The 14,328-nt window shown below is 47.9% G+C and overlaps 1 protein-coding gene across 1 annotated transcript in view; it reads right to left on the reverse strand.

The window, feature by feature from the left end:
* The window catches only part of LOC144173234 (uncharacterized), a 147,917-nt gene extending 136,234 nt beyond the window's left edge, over positions 1-11,683 (reverse strand). Inside the window, exon 1 of the mRNA XM_077701730.1 lies at positions 11,270-11,683. Within this exon, the coding sequence (XP_077557856.1) occupies positions 11,270-11,319 (50 nt within the window). The 5' untranslated portion in view covers positions 11,320-11,683. The remainder of the gene's footprint in view (positions 1-11,269) is intronic.
* Positions 11,684-14,328: the final 2,645 nt, after the last annotated feature.

The raw sequence follows: 14,328 nt of genomic DNA on the forward strand, positions 1-14,328 counted from the left end.
GCCGTGATTACGTTAAAGAAATGCAGCCTCTCTCTTTATGAGGCAAGTTAAGGGGGCTCGAGCAAACGCCTTCTTTATTTGCGGTTAAAAAGAAAGCTTCCCACCTTTATTTCGTGATTCTGTGGGCCGGATTCAAGAACGATACGAGTGCCGCCAAATGTGGGTTTTCGCGAGAACTCAGCCCAGCGGGACGCCAAATTACGTGGCCCAGCAACCCATTATAGAAATTTCCGAGGCTCTTCTAGTGACGGCAAATAACCAAGCAGCACACGTGAGCAGCACCCCCTCTGTTTCCTTCCCACAAGAAATTGATTGCCTCCCTGTCAGATAAACGTGCGCTGGTTTCCTTCAACGGAACCGAACCGGCATTTCCTACATGGCGCCGAGCGCCAATCAAATGCGGTTAAGCGGAAATAAATTACCCTTAATCACGAAGAAAAAATCCCCACTACTGATGTAGGAGAACAGGTAAATGCAATTTGATCAAACAATTAAATTTTCTATACCGCGTATTCAAACCATAACAGTTTGTGGGGAATCCAGGGACAGTTGCTTGACGCCATGGTGCCGAACATACCCCTATATTCAGCGATTGTTCAATAAACATCGGTATGATTTAGAGCTTACTAGTATACATGAAGCAGGGTGTGCGCATGAAGTTTGATTCTTGTAAAGTTCAGAAAACTGATTGTCGCGCCAGTCGATCTTAATTGACGCATGCGCTTAGTCATTACGTCTTTTTATGCCTACAGTTCTGTCCGCTTGCTCCAAAAAAAAAATGATATCTATGCTCCTCGTTTGGCGGTGTGCGCTTTTGCTCCTATCAGTCATTGTCATTTTCGTACACAATCATTATTGCGGAGGAGATTTTAAAGTGGCGCCCGCAGCGGCGCCAACGAGAAACTGAATAGAGGGGAAACAAAGCAGACAACACAGGCTTTTTCACATTCCGGAAGAGGTACCTTATGTTTCTGGAGAACGATATTTAGCCATTTATCCTGTTCTATGGAGCACTTTTGAGTATATGTTGATCTGAAAAAATTACTCCAACTGTACACATTTCCCGATTTAGCCATTTATCCTGTTCTATGGACCACTTTTGAGCATATGTTGATCTGAAAAAATTACTCCAACTGTACACATTTCCCGAGAAGATTTTGCTAGCTGTTTTACCGCGTTTTGTCCGAACTAAAACCCCACTTACCTGACATTGAGCCGTCCCTCAACCAGAGCAGCCACACCCAGTCATTCTTACCATGGCTATGAGAATCTGTACAACTGCTGCACGAGAAAAGTTACTAAAAGAAGAAACAGAGCAGCGCAGTCTCCAACGTTGTTTAGTTCTCGGCGTTCGAATTAAATTCCAGTTTTGTAAGAAAGTGCATTCGCGTCGGTGTACTGGTACTGGTTCCCCGACAGGTACAAAACTTGGTCTCTCACTCTGAACATAGTCCCACCCAGTAGACGCTTAAGGGGGCAGAGTTATAATACCGTCACAGGCTTTCGCAGGCTATATACACGCAAATACGCGCGACATTGACCTGACTTTATACGCATGAAAAGCTTCGCTAAGTTCGCTAATCGCGCGCGGCTGTAGGAGCCACCGAACTGCCCCAACGGCTGCCCGCGCTTTCTCCGCGTGCTGTCGTTCAGGAGAGGGAAACAAAAAGAGCAGTGACCTCTCTAATTTTTGTGTGTTTGTATTGATTCCGACCATCCAATAAGCGCGGAGTGCTGGGGAAAGAATACATGGGGGGGGGAGGGGGGGAGGCGCCGGCCAGCTTCCCCCTCCGTGTCGTTCCCTGCATAGAGTTCCCTGCCTCAACGTCAACTTGTCTTCCTTTGTAGGCATTTATTTGCACACAGCCACGAGTCACGTGATTGTTTCAGCTTCTGTTTGAAACTTACTGGTTTTCTCGACAAAGGCTGCGCAGGAAATGTGGGCTTATCGCTCGTTGAGTTAGTTAGCCTGTGTCGGTGTGCAGTGTGTCCCATGGAGTAATGAAACTCCATGGTGTGTCGATCTCACGGTTTGCCTTCAATTCCCGCTGCTTGGTTCATCACTGCGTGTCAGCTCGCCCATCTTACATGCGCTGCTGGCTCTACCTGCGACGGCGTCTAATGGCCATTGGATACCGATTCACTCAGCAGAGTGTCTGGTACGTGTGTTGATTACGGGTCGTCGTCCGCGCTAGGAGCGTGTTTTGCGTTGCTACCTGTAAGTACCGCCGTCCTGACTGTTGCGCAACAGATGCAAAATTAAAAGAAATCGTTCTGGGTTATTGTGCTATGCTCGTTATTTTGTACGTTCGCGGAGCCGTATCCTGGCATTTTTTCATCAGCGCTTTCATCTTGGAAACACCAGCTTGTTTTAACGGTGGCCTGCGGGGTGAACATTGCAGGTTACCGGACGTTACTTGTACGTGTTTTTAATTGAATGAACGCGTTGTTAGACCACTGTCGCGTGCGTTGTTTTCAAGTGAAGGTTGCTAGCGAAAAGAATATTTTGAGAACAGCTTTTAGCATGTTTAACTTTCATTTCAGCAGAGCGTGCACTGTGGGGTGTCTATCGTCTTCGCAAGCGGGGCCTTATAAATTGCCGCGCTGACTCGCGACTCAATTCATAGGTATGGAACTTACTACGTACCCACAGTGTTCATCAAAAGTGACCTAGAGTTAAACTTCTTTTGTGCCGGTAAGCGGAAAGTTCAATGCGAATTCTCAAAATACTTGCAACTTTCGGCGGCTTGTCGTGTTCACTGGTAGGTTGTCCGACGGAGTAACTGTTCTTTAAAGTCACTGTCTTTTCACCACCGCGAATGATTGTCAAGCCTTTTGGGTCGGCTTTTCATGTCTGTGGTGCTGTTATCATTTTCGTCTGAGATGTGCCTGAAATACTCTGCGATGAAGTGTACTACCGACCGGGTCCAACGTTCCTTCAAAATTTCAATTTTTATACCAAAAGCTTGCGTTGGGTTTCCGGCTGCGGAAAGCAATGTGGGAAGTATATTTCGGAAAGTGTATTTCGTAGATTTCCACTGCCCCACCGCGCATAATTTTTCTGTACATTGAAGGAATATTGTTTAACCGACTAGTGCCCTATAGAAACCCATGCATTTTTGTCGTTTGTTTCCCCTCTATAGAAAGTTGACGGTGGCACCCCCTAACTTAAGCGGCGCCACCTATAGGAATATCTCCTGGAGCTGAGGCAGAGGTTTGCCTATTCGGTAACACGGGTAACGGGAAAGGAAAGGTCGACGAAGCTAAAAAAAAACAAGCTAAAAAAGGGAGAAAAAAGGCAGATAAAAATAAGCTTGATTACTCCAAGGCATAAAATGACTTAAGAAATACCAATTAAATGTTAACAATAACCTATTGTGCACGTCATTTTTCGTATACTATCAAAGCACCATATAAGGAAAGAAAACTAACTTCTGAGGTCACATGGTTTCCAACACAGGAAGAATAACGACAGGGCCATAACCCAGCTTCGTGTTTGACGTCAACGCAAGCTTTATACAGTCTGTTAGAAGCCTAGGTGATAGAAGAATGACTCGTCACCTTATGGAAAATTCGCCCTGTTCGGAACAAGCAACTTAGAAGATCAAGGCCGTTTCTGTACTTCAAAAAGACAGACAATAGGCTGGTGTGTAAGAAAGGTTGCCGTAGACCCACATTTCGACAAAAAGCTTGAGAGCCCTTCAATAAAGTGGAGAGGGATGTTGAGCGAAGCTGGCGCTGGGGTGGGATTTGCAATGTTAGGCTTTAGATATACTGGGGATTTGCTACGTTGAATTATAAGGACAGTGGCGCGATTTCTACGTCGCAAACGAAGGACACACATGATTGGTGTGTACGGACGATGACGTCTCTAGTGCGCCGCACAGGTGTCAGCTGAAGAGCGCGTGGAGAGAAGTACACCTGACTCGTTAAAGAGGCAATGACGGTGGAGAGAGGTATAAAGAGAGGCTGGAACCATACATCCTCCATAGATGGCATGCTTCCCTGTGCAACGCCTAATCTGAGAAATCCAGCTTTCAAAAACCAAAGCTTACGCTGGACTCCTTAAAGTCGGCGTCACCTCTAAACACAAAAGCACTGCTGTAAAGACATGTTTGCTGGACTGGTATAAGTCGTCATATCAAAATATAGAGACCCTAGGACCTTTTTGTACTGTTATTATGAATTTTTTCTATGCTCTGAAAATTGTTGGTCCGAACAAGCTGGCCGACGAGGCACATGCGCTGCCTCCCTCGTACATGGTGGCCCATGCGGCAGCGGACGACGCCCGCCTGCTCATCTAGCGACACCTCCGGACCAGGCATCCAGACCCTCGGCTGCGTGTCGGAGGGGTCCTGCCGCCTGTGCGAGCATCACGCCTGCCTCGTCGACTGCGCTGGAGGGCAGAGTGGAAACACCGACTGGTGCGGGTGGCCAGCCCCGCCTGCACTCACTGCCGAGCGCCCGTGCAGTCCCTGCCGCACGTATTGTACGAGTGCCCCAAGTTTGCGGCAGGGCGGGCGGAGCTTCTGGCCGTGCTACGAGGAGTGCGGCCGCTCGAGGAACTGCGGCTCCCAGGCAGTGCCAGGGCCTTGAGCACTTGGTCCCCCAAGTGCTCAAGGCCCCAAGTGCTCAAGGCCCTGGGTGCAATAGAGTGCTGCTGATGGTGCAGCTATTCTCTCTCTCTCTCTCTCTCTCTCTCTCTCTCTCTCTCTCTCTCTCTCTCTCTCTCTCTCTCTCTCTCTCTCTCTCTCTCTCTCTCTCTCTCTCTCCTCTCTCTCTCTCTCTCTCTCTCTCTCTTCTCTCTGTGTGTGTGTGTGTGGGTGGGTGGGTGTGTATGCATTTAGGTGTCTTTTCTGTCACACCATTGCATTCTATACCTTGATGTTTGTTGTATATGTGTAGTGTTTATATGTATTCGTCCTTTGGACAACTGTTTAACTCATATGTGTGTTTATGTGTATTCGTACATTGCTCAATTATTTAACTCCTCGTTTGTTTTTTGTTTTTTCACCTATACGTTGTATATATGTTCCTTGTTAATTTTGCCTATGTGTTATATATCATTCATGTAAAGCCTCTGCCTTATCCCCATATTCCTATGTACTCTTTCCTCCCTATTTCACCTCCACTACACCAGCACGCGTTCCGGTGTCCGCTCCTAGGCGAGACAATTTACACCTGCTGGGGGACCTTCCTCTCGTTCTATAGGACAATGCATGCATACATACTCGGTCTGTTACCGGAATCGATCTGCTAGACAATAGCCACAGACAACTTTGCTGTAATCAGTTGTTTGCTAATCTTAAGAACGAATAAGGTGAGCGCGCCACGTGCTACGACAGCCGGCTTGTTGGCTCGCTTGCTCACTTCCTCCGCGCGTGCAGGGATGCTCAGTAGGAAGACGTCGCGTTCCAAGCGCTCGACGACTCTCCCGGAGGAAAGGTGAACTGCCATTTTTAACTTCGACGCCAGAGAATTCTGCATAACTTATGGAAATCATGAGGAGCGCACCTCGCGAACGACCCCAACGGAAGCTAGGGAGGAAACAACATGCGACGCACGCAATGCACAAACAAAACGCGGGAGAACCAACTGGCGAAAATGGGAAGCTAGCAGGCGCAGCAAAGCGAATTATAATTTCCGATGGGCGCTAACTTCTTCCCGGGAAAGCGAAGGAAATGTGTTGGTTTTTTTATATACTCTAAAGGCTCGCTGATTACAGTGCCCGGTAGTTGCAGTTTTTTTTCCCAGGCTGAGTCCATTATGAGCTTGATAATATTGCAGGCTAGGAAAATAAGCGAACATCTTGGATATTCGCGGGACAGCTGGCTGTTTTCAATTTTCAGAAACCAATCTGCATGTATTGCGTTGCCTTTGCTCATCGTCAACACCTTTTATTCTATGCAAAATGGTATCCCATGATTGTTTCTATTTATCTCCCGAGTGCCGTGGGTCTTTTATTTTTTTTCTGCTCCTGCGTTGACGCTGCAGGCTATGTTTGCGCCTTCTGTACACAGATGAGTGCATGGTAATAAAGTCGGCCGGCGCATCACCATAAGAATAAGTTTATAGGGGAATGGTCTCGACGCAGCGAACATCTTCAACTTTGCAATTCCGACCCACCTCTAGCCTTTACGATTATACGTTACTCCCTTATCTGCCTTCGCGTGCTGTAAGCCAGGGAGGAGGAGGAATACCTTTATTATCAGAGGGGGCATGAATGCCCTGTTGGGGAAGGAGAGGGATACGAAGGAAGGGAGGGAATAATCGGAAAAAGAACACTGTTCAAGGTTCAATCACTTGAAAGGGGGGATGGCATTTAAAGTCCGTAAACGTATAGTTCGCAAATTTCGTGAAGAGATAGGTGCGACGATTTTTGATAGGTATCGGTTCAGGTTATTACACCAACTTGTAGAGACTACTGGTTAGTGCGTATTCAATAACTTTTTCAAGCACTGAGGGGTCCTCTTGCGGGTACTGTAATATTGGGTGAGGTAGATATGGTGGATGAGGGTGGAGTGTGGGTAGGAGTTGGTCTGGAGCCGGCGGAGTGCGGTCGCTTCGGCTGGGGAAAGGCGGGAGTTGGGTGGAGGGAACCGCTGACGCTCGTGTCTGATGTGCGAGAGGATGTCCGCGTAACCATTGAGTGTGTGGGCTTTGGGGGTCTTCTCAGTGTCTTGGGTCTGTTTGGAAATGGCCCAGAGGGTGTGTACTCGGGCAGCGGAGTGTGCCGCTTCATTTCCGTCGAGGGACTCGTGTCCAGGGGTCCAAACAATATATATGTCGGGAAGCTGTGGGCTAGATTCTCGTTCCGGAGGACATCTATGCTTGTGCCATCGTTCTTTTTATCTTGCTAGGACTTCATCGTACGTCCGAACGATATAATGAGATTTAGGTATAGGTGGTTTTCCACTAAAACTGGGCTAACAAGATACGATAAGCGGACCCAAAGTGTAACGGTTTGCCCCAGCGGTAGCAGTAGCTACCGATAAAAACGAAACTGGCGGCACGTAGGCAAAACAAAAAGAAGAAGAAGCAGAAAACGGATACAGATTCGTAGGTGTTGAAGACGACGGACATGAAGTGGTTGGGCAGAAGGTCCAAGAGGAAGGGTTGACGCTGCACGTCGGACGCCCGGTTCGCGGTAGTGAAATATGCTGCGGCACTCAACCGGAATGCCAGGGTGCATGGCCATTAACACAACAAGGGAACCCAAGCACATTCTTGCGGCACTGTGCCGCCTGCACAATCGCCGGCATCTCTTCAAACGACGACCCCGTGCAGCCACCCGCTGGCTGCCATCAAGAGCTTGTGGGACGGTCGCTCATTCTTCTCGCGTTTATCGCGGCTTTGTTTTCAACTTTGCATGCCTAATTTGTTTGAAGGCAGTGCCTATTCTGTGTACCAGAGGATAATGATGATGATCGTATACACAAGATAATGTGCAGCAATTTTCTGTTAATCAACCACAAGGTTTATTCTGTGGACCGCCACGGTATAGCTGAACCTTATTCGTCTAAAGAGACCTAAGACATACCAATTTACACTTAAATAATGCGTGCAATTGATTTAAGAGAACAGGTTACAGCAAAAAATAAAAATAACTGCTGGGTCTCAAATCCAGGGCGTTAGTCCCAAAACCCAATACTCTACCTCTGCACCGCGGAAGCCGACGATCGGAGACTTTGCAGTAGCCCAAAACATAACACATCCCTGTGGCATGGAGCGCAGAATAAAGCTGAACTGATTCTGTAGTCTGGTCCACAGAATAAACAGTGCGTTGCTTGAAAGTTTCCCTTTTAACTGTTTGCAACCTTAGTGTGTAAGAAATGGTGTTACTGCGTCTAGTCTCACCTGAGTCTCTCTGTTAATATGACGGCTCCAAGACCCCGTTAGTAACGTTACACATTACTCCCTGGCTTCAAATGACAAAGCGCCGGGCATTTCAATAAAGAATGCTCAACTTAGCCATAACTCAGGCAGTACAATATAGACAACGAAGGAGTGACCATTCTCGAGTTTAAGGCGCTCTTCAAGTCTTCCTAAAAGAAGCGCAGAGACACGCCTGGCGGAGCGTCACCCAGCTTTCGCCAGGCACCGTACATTCAAATCGCCCCAACCCCAGCCCGATCCACAACAAACTGATGCACAACTATTATTTGAAATTGTAGTTTATTCAATTAAAAGCTGTCTAGCACGGGTTGCTTGAGCTGGTCCTCCCCCGAACAAACTGGCGAACGTGCACAAACCCTATTGCGATCACCATGAACTGGCCCACGAATTGCAGGTTCCAAGAACTGGCCCAGTTATTGAGTCTACTGAGAACGACCAGCATTTGTTTATTTTCTTTTACCCACCCTCCGCATTCCTTTGGCCTATCGTGACCAGTGGTCATCATTTTCTATTAAAGGCTATCTCTCTCTCTCTCTCTCCTCATCCTCCTCCCGAAGTATGGCACTCACATAATAATGCTTCAATTTCATTCAAGTGATGATTGAAAAAATCAAATTTGTAGTTTATGGAGTTAACATGCCGAAGCTAGAACTTGGCTTTTAAGCAGGCTGCAGTTGAGAGAATGGAATTCACTTAGAAATCACGTGATGCTGTACGATGCGAGTACAGCTATGTACAAAAGCTTTTTTCCACATTTGCCAGACAAAACAGTTTACTCTGATCATGAAAACCACGAAACGAAGTCAAATTATCTACCCATCCTGTTTACTTGTAGCAGATGTTGCGTCGCGCTGCAGAGCTGGTGACTTTTCACAAATCAACTCTAATTACTTTATTTTTTTACGACGCTAACACTGCCGTTGTCGCTTGCGCCTGCAAGAAGCACAGAATGGCGGCCGCAGATGTTCGCCTTTCTCTCTGGGTGTTACACCGGTGTACTTTAACCGAAGATTGATCTTTGACATGGAAAATGGGAATCTTCGCAACTCCAAACGGTGGGTTGGTTTGTGCACGTGTGCGTGCGCGAGATATTTCGGTCAATGTGGCATAGTCGATTATGTCGTTCCTGATGCTACTTGTAAGCGCATATGGAGGCTGTTCTGCACACTGTTGCTAGCAGCTACACTCTATACGGCGTGGGGATTTCTCCCTGGTGCACACTATTGCAACACGCGATGAATTAACCTTATCTCCACAACTTATCTTTATAGGTTTGAGACATATCATATGTTTTTGTTTTTAAATCGAAGCTTCCAATGTATCACTGACAGTGTATTCCACGTCGAAAAGGCACTGCAGAAAAGCCAACTTTTTTGACGGTGATGATGATGGTCATGAGAGCATTGGAAAGAACGAATGAATGAACGACTTAATTTAAAAATAGGCCTGAGGCCCCGGAGGTTATTGGAAGATGAGGGAAGGGGAGTTGAAAGCCTCAATGAAAGTCTCATGTACCCTATTAAACACAACTTGTCCGTTTGCAGGCCCTACTAGGGCTGTCAGACCGCTCTACACTGCTTTGTAAAGACCACTGGCAAGTGAATAAATTCATACGCGTTCGAGAAGAGTATCATCGAAGTGCAGGCGCTCCGGGTGCTCCGTATTCGTAAGTGGTGGTTGGCAATAGGCTACCAGCAGTTCTCAGCCGCTTTCGAATGCCGGACATGACCATATTAGGTGAAACAAGTTCGGGAGGGTATTAGCGGCACCGAAGAAATTGCACGTAGGTGTGGATGAAAGGGATGTGCTGCCCTGGTAGCATTTGCCAACAATGTCCGGAGTGCAGGCGGCTTCCGTGCATGCTGTGTTGACAAAGATTTCGCCCTGCCGAGGGAGGGATATGAAGCACTGGAACAAAAAAAAAAAAAAAAAAACGCTTCCCGTGGTCGCAATCGAACCTCGATCCCTCACGTTATAAAGCCGAGGTCTATCCGTCTGCACAATTCCAACACGGCTGAAGCACTTTGGATATGAAAAGGGGGGAATGGGCGTGCAAAATTGGACAGAAAAATAATGCACCTATCCGTCTAGCGACGACGCTGGCTGAACACGAAGCTTTCTCCGTGCGAAATTACATGGCGAAAAGTCAAAGTCAAAGCGGCTGCGACCAAAATTCCAAACTGCGTGCGAGTCAAACTCAAAGCTCAATGAGTCAGAGTCCAGACAATCTGTGAGCCAAAGCCAGAACTCAGACGACGACCTAGGAATCCCTCGCGAGAAAGGTTCGCGTTCACAGTCGTCGTCGTTAGACGGAGAGTTGCGTGATTTTGAGAGAGATTTGGATTTTACAGAGAGACCATATATAAGCAAAGCGTTCTAATCTGCTTTGATACTCCAGGAAAGCATCAGTCAAGCGATTATCATAACATTATTATACCCCACATTTCAATTCCTATAATACCAGTGTATTGTACCTCGAAAAACATTCGTCTCTTTTAACCCTTCTCGTCCTCCGCTGCACTTCAAGCCATTGTTTGTATCACAATTTTTGGACACAGCCCGTTCAATCATCTTTACATTATTCCCCGACCACACATATCTAAGCGCGCTAGACTCCCATTTTGGATTGACCATTCACGGATGGGAACGACCGCTTCTGCAATGTAATTTGTGATGCGAACAGCTAAGGCCTTGAAGGACCTTCCCGGGACGCCATCGCCATTGCCTTTCATTAACAATTCGGGATCAACTGTCTACTCACCTGTCATAATATAATGCGTGGCACTAAAAATAATTTTCAATTGTTAATCAACCCTTTATTTACAGCAACCCAAGAAAAATGATGTAAAGTATAAAACCAAAGTTTCTCTCGAATTTTCGTTTTTCTTCAAAAAACGCATAGTCACCGTGAAGCGGCAGAAACATTTGCCTCTAGTTTCAGCATGGACCAGCCGACGCGCAATTATCCCTTGGGCTAATCGTTCACGGGTTCCAGGTATCTTGACGTCTAGCACTACTCCTCTTCAACCCATATCAAGACTGTGAAATAGCCCTTTAAAATGCATGAGCACGCTCGGGCAACTGTACATTGTATTTGTTAGTTGTTATTTTGTTCCCCTCTGGAAGAAATTTAAAACCTCCTAATAAGTTTACAATATCTCCTCGAAAAGAGAAAAGAGGATTCTGTTCGCCACGGAATAAAATATTTAGGTGATCGTCAGTTTATTTTATTATTATTGCACGCTTATTATTTCTCGTTCACTCCCCCGAAGTGTGCCCGAAAACGGTGTACGGGCGATATGACGGAAAATGTCTGGGGATGCTGCCGGCCCTCCCAGCAAGCCCATAGCGCTCGCGTGCGACAAGCACTCACGTTGGCTTCTGGTCTCCTCCTAATCCCCGAGCGTCGACGAGCTGGCACATTCCCGACCGTTGGTTGCCGTGGGCCCCGAGGCTTGCTTGCGCATCCAAGAGAGCACGGGCTCAGGCCGGCCAAGCGGAACAGGTAGCCGGCACCGAAGACACCGCTAGCGACGTCGCCAGGACCCACATCCCGATCCTCCGCTCTTCTGCTCGCCTTCCTTTTGCCTCTGGACACACCTCACTGGGCGGAGACTTCCCCCAGGGGAAGGAAGAGGAAGCACGCACACAGGACGCACTCACGTAACGCGCACTCACGGAATCCGCATCGTGCGGCCGCTCTTGCGTGCAGACAGCGCGCGCGCGCACGCACGACGAAGCGCCTATCCGAAGCAGGTGCGTGCGTTCGATCCGGCGCGCTCCGCGACTACTTTCGCTTTGGCCGCGGGCGACGGCAGCCGGCTGCTGCGTGGCCCGCTTGCCACACTTGCGCGCCTCCCCGCCGCTTGGAGGAGCGCGCGCGCGGGCGCTCGCTTCACGCGATTCGCTGATCCGGACACCGACCAGGCGGCGCTGGGGCTGCGCAGTAAAACCCTCGTTAAGATTTAACTTTGAAAGAAAACTACTTTGGATAAAGAAAAAAATCTGACGGGAAGTGATGGCGTGATTTGGTAGGATAAAAGGTGAGATTGCCACAATTTAGTCTGCGTCCCGCCCTACGCGAACTAGCTGTGAACATCCCAACAGAAGCACTTAAGTGACCCCCGCCTTCTCGATATACTATGTTTGAAGCCTTAAAAAACAAGGAAATAATAAGCTAATAATGAATGAGAATAATGAAAGAAATGAAAATAATGCTACTATCATATAGAACCAACTTTTAACTGAGTATTCAGATGGTGCTGGGTTCGGGTATCACCAGGGGCGCATGTTTTTACCAGCGGAGCTGTTGTACAAGATGTAAGTTCGCCGTTGCAGGAAAAAATACCAAGAAAATGGCGAGCGCTCGTAAGCGCGTGCCTCGCGGCGACCGCGAGTCCCCGCCCCGTGCAGTGGCTTTAGCGAATAAAAAAAAAACTCTAGCGCTCTCGTCAAGCGCTACCGCGCATGTGAACAAAAAACTCCAGCGCTAATGCTAAAGATGAGAAGACACCCTGCTTGGGAGGGGTAACCGTGGCCGCCGCCTTCTCTAGAAGCCATTGTGGATAACTGGAGGCATGGCTACGAGTGTGCCAATCTTTCCCTAGACGTATTTCAGATCCCGCCACCGCTGCCTCGAGTCGATGACGAAGAGCTGGTGGAAGTCAACAATGCTGAGGATGACTTTGCATCCACCACCCGCCGTGAAGAAGACGGCGACTTGTTCGATTCAAATGACGACGATTACTAGCACCGCAACTAGGCAAATAATTAATGATACTGAAACGTGTCCGGCAATTCTCGCCTTTGACACCTTCGTCATTCAAGACTTGCGCGTGAGGGCAAGCTTCCCTGAATTTTTCTCCACGTACCTGTACACCGAAAATTGATGAACGACTACCTGATGGCGTTGTCGGCTGAGAAAATGGCCCTCATTATGAGACAACGTATTCACGCATAAAGAAACTGGCGCAGCTTGCACTAGTGGCACAGGGCTGGAGAAACGGCAGAGCTGGCGGCCCCTCTTCTTTCGTCGTAGACCCGGGTGATGCACCTCACGCTTATTTCCGAACTTGCCGCTGAAAGTTCTCCGTGAATGGCAGGCCCGGATGTTTCGTCCGCAGGCTTTCACATCTCTCCCAAAGTGGATCGCGTTACCACGCGCTAGGACCCGCGGCCAAGTTCAAAGCCATCGCTCGCGCTACGAACCCAAAGTAGATGCTGTGCGCCCAGAATGTGCTGACGGACAGACTCCAGTTTCATAAAGCGAGGGGTAGGTTTGATTCCGACTACGGGAAGCGTTTTTTGTTCTTTCCAAATGGCTGCACGTGTTATCGTTCCCCGACGCGGCTTATCCCGTACCCCTGGTGCCTTTGGGGTGGCCCAGTGGTTAGGTTGCCGCTTTCACGGCATGAAGGTCCCGGGTTCGATTCCAGAGAATTCTCTCACCCCATTTTTCCTTGAGGCTTCGAGGTTTTTTGGGGCGAGACACAGACAAAGCTCGGCCTCAACAGCTCTGCTGTTAAACATTGACGACTGCGGGAACAACGCCAGCATAACGGGTCTCAACTAATGATGTGCCGCCATTTCTCCCCGGCGTTCTGCTTCTGCGATGTCCCGGCCTTATGTATCGCGTGGTATGGCAGTGTTCGGCAAACCTTAAGGTTGCTTGAATACCGCACCCTTCTCGTGAGCGTTTGGAGAAGGAGCTGTACGGCTCCGGTGTCGACCCCAAGCTTCGCTTGTGGAAAGAGCAAATGCAGCGGTAGACTCCAATGAATTCTTGAGTTAAGAACACTACCCCGCCTTTCGAGGCCCGTGGTAAAGTTTATTCACTCTCTGTCGGGAAGTTAAACAAGATTTGCAAAAGTTATGGTTGTCGCAGTTCAAGGGATGTTGACTGTCAAAGAATTTTTGTCCTGGGTGTTAAGTCTCCCGGCAAACCAGAAATTACACGGTATTCGCGTAGCGCTATGCGGAGAAGTTTGAAGAAAGTACGTGTTCGGCGGCAAAGTGGACTTTTTCCTTGCTGACAAGGATTGAGAGCAAGAAAAAAATGACAGACGATTCGGCTGTTATGCGAAAGCAGTGTATACTCCTACTTACAAAGCGTTTTCCGATACCTTACTGCTGGTATTGCTGCTTTGTGGACATGTAACCCATTATTAGGATCAAAGGCCGCAGTCATGATTAGAGCATATACCCAGGTTTCATGTGGACGATGCTCCTGATGCTTGCACTTTGACTGATTGATTGATTGCTTGCTTGCTTGCTTGATTGATTGATTGATTGATTGATTGATTGATTGATTGATTGATTGATTGATTGATTGATTGATTGATTGATTGATTGATCGATCGATCGATCGATCGACTGATTGATTGATTGATTGATTGATTGATTGATTGATTGATTGATTGATTGATTGATTGA

The sequence above is a fragment of the Haemaphysalis longicornis genome, unplaced genomic scaffold, assembly GCF_048455015.1.
Source record: "Haemaphysalis longicornis isolate Haplotype H1 unplaced genomic scaffold, Haemaphysalis longicornis Haplotype H1 scaffold_3, whole genome shotgun sequence".
Classification (NCBI taxonomy): domain Eukaryota; kingdom Metazoa; phylum Arthropoda; class Arachnida; order Ixodida; family Ixodidae; genus Haemaphysalis; species Haemaphysalis longicornis.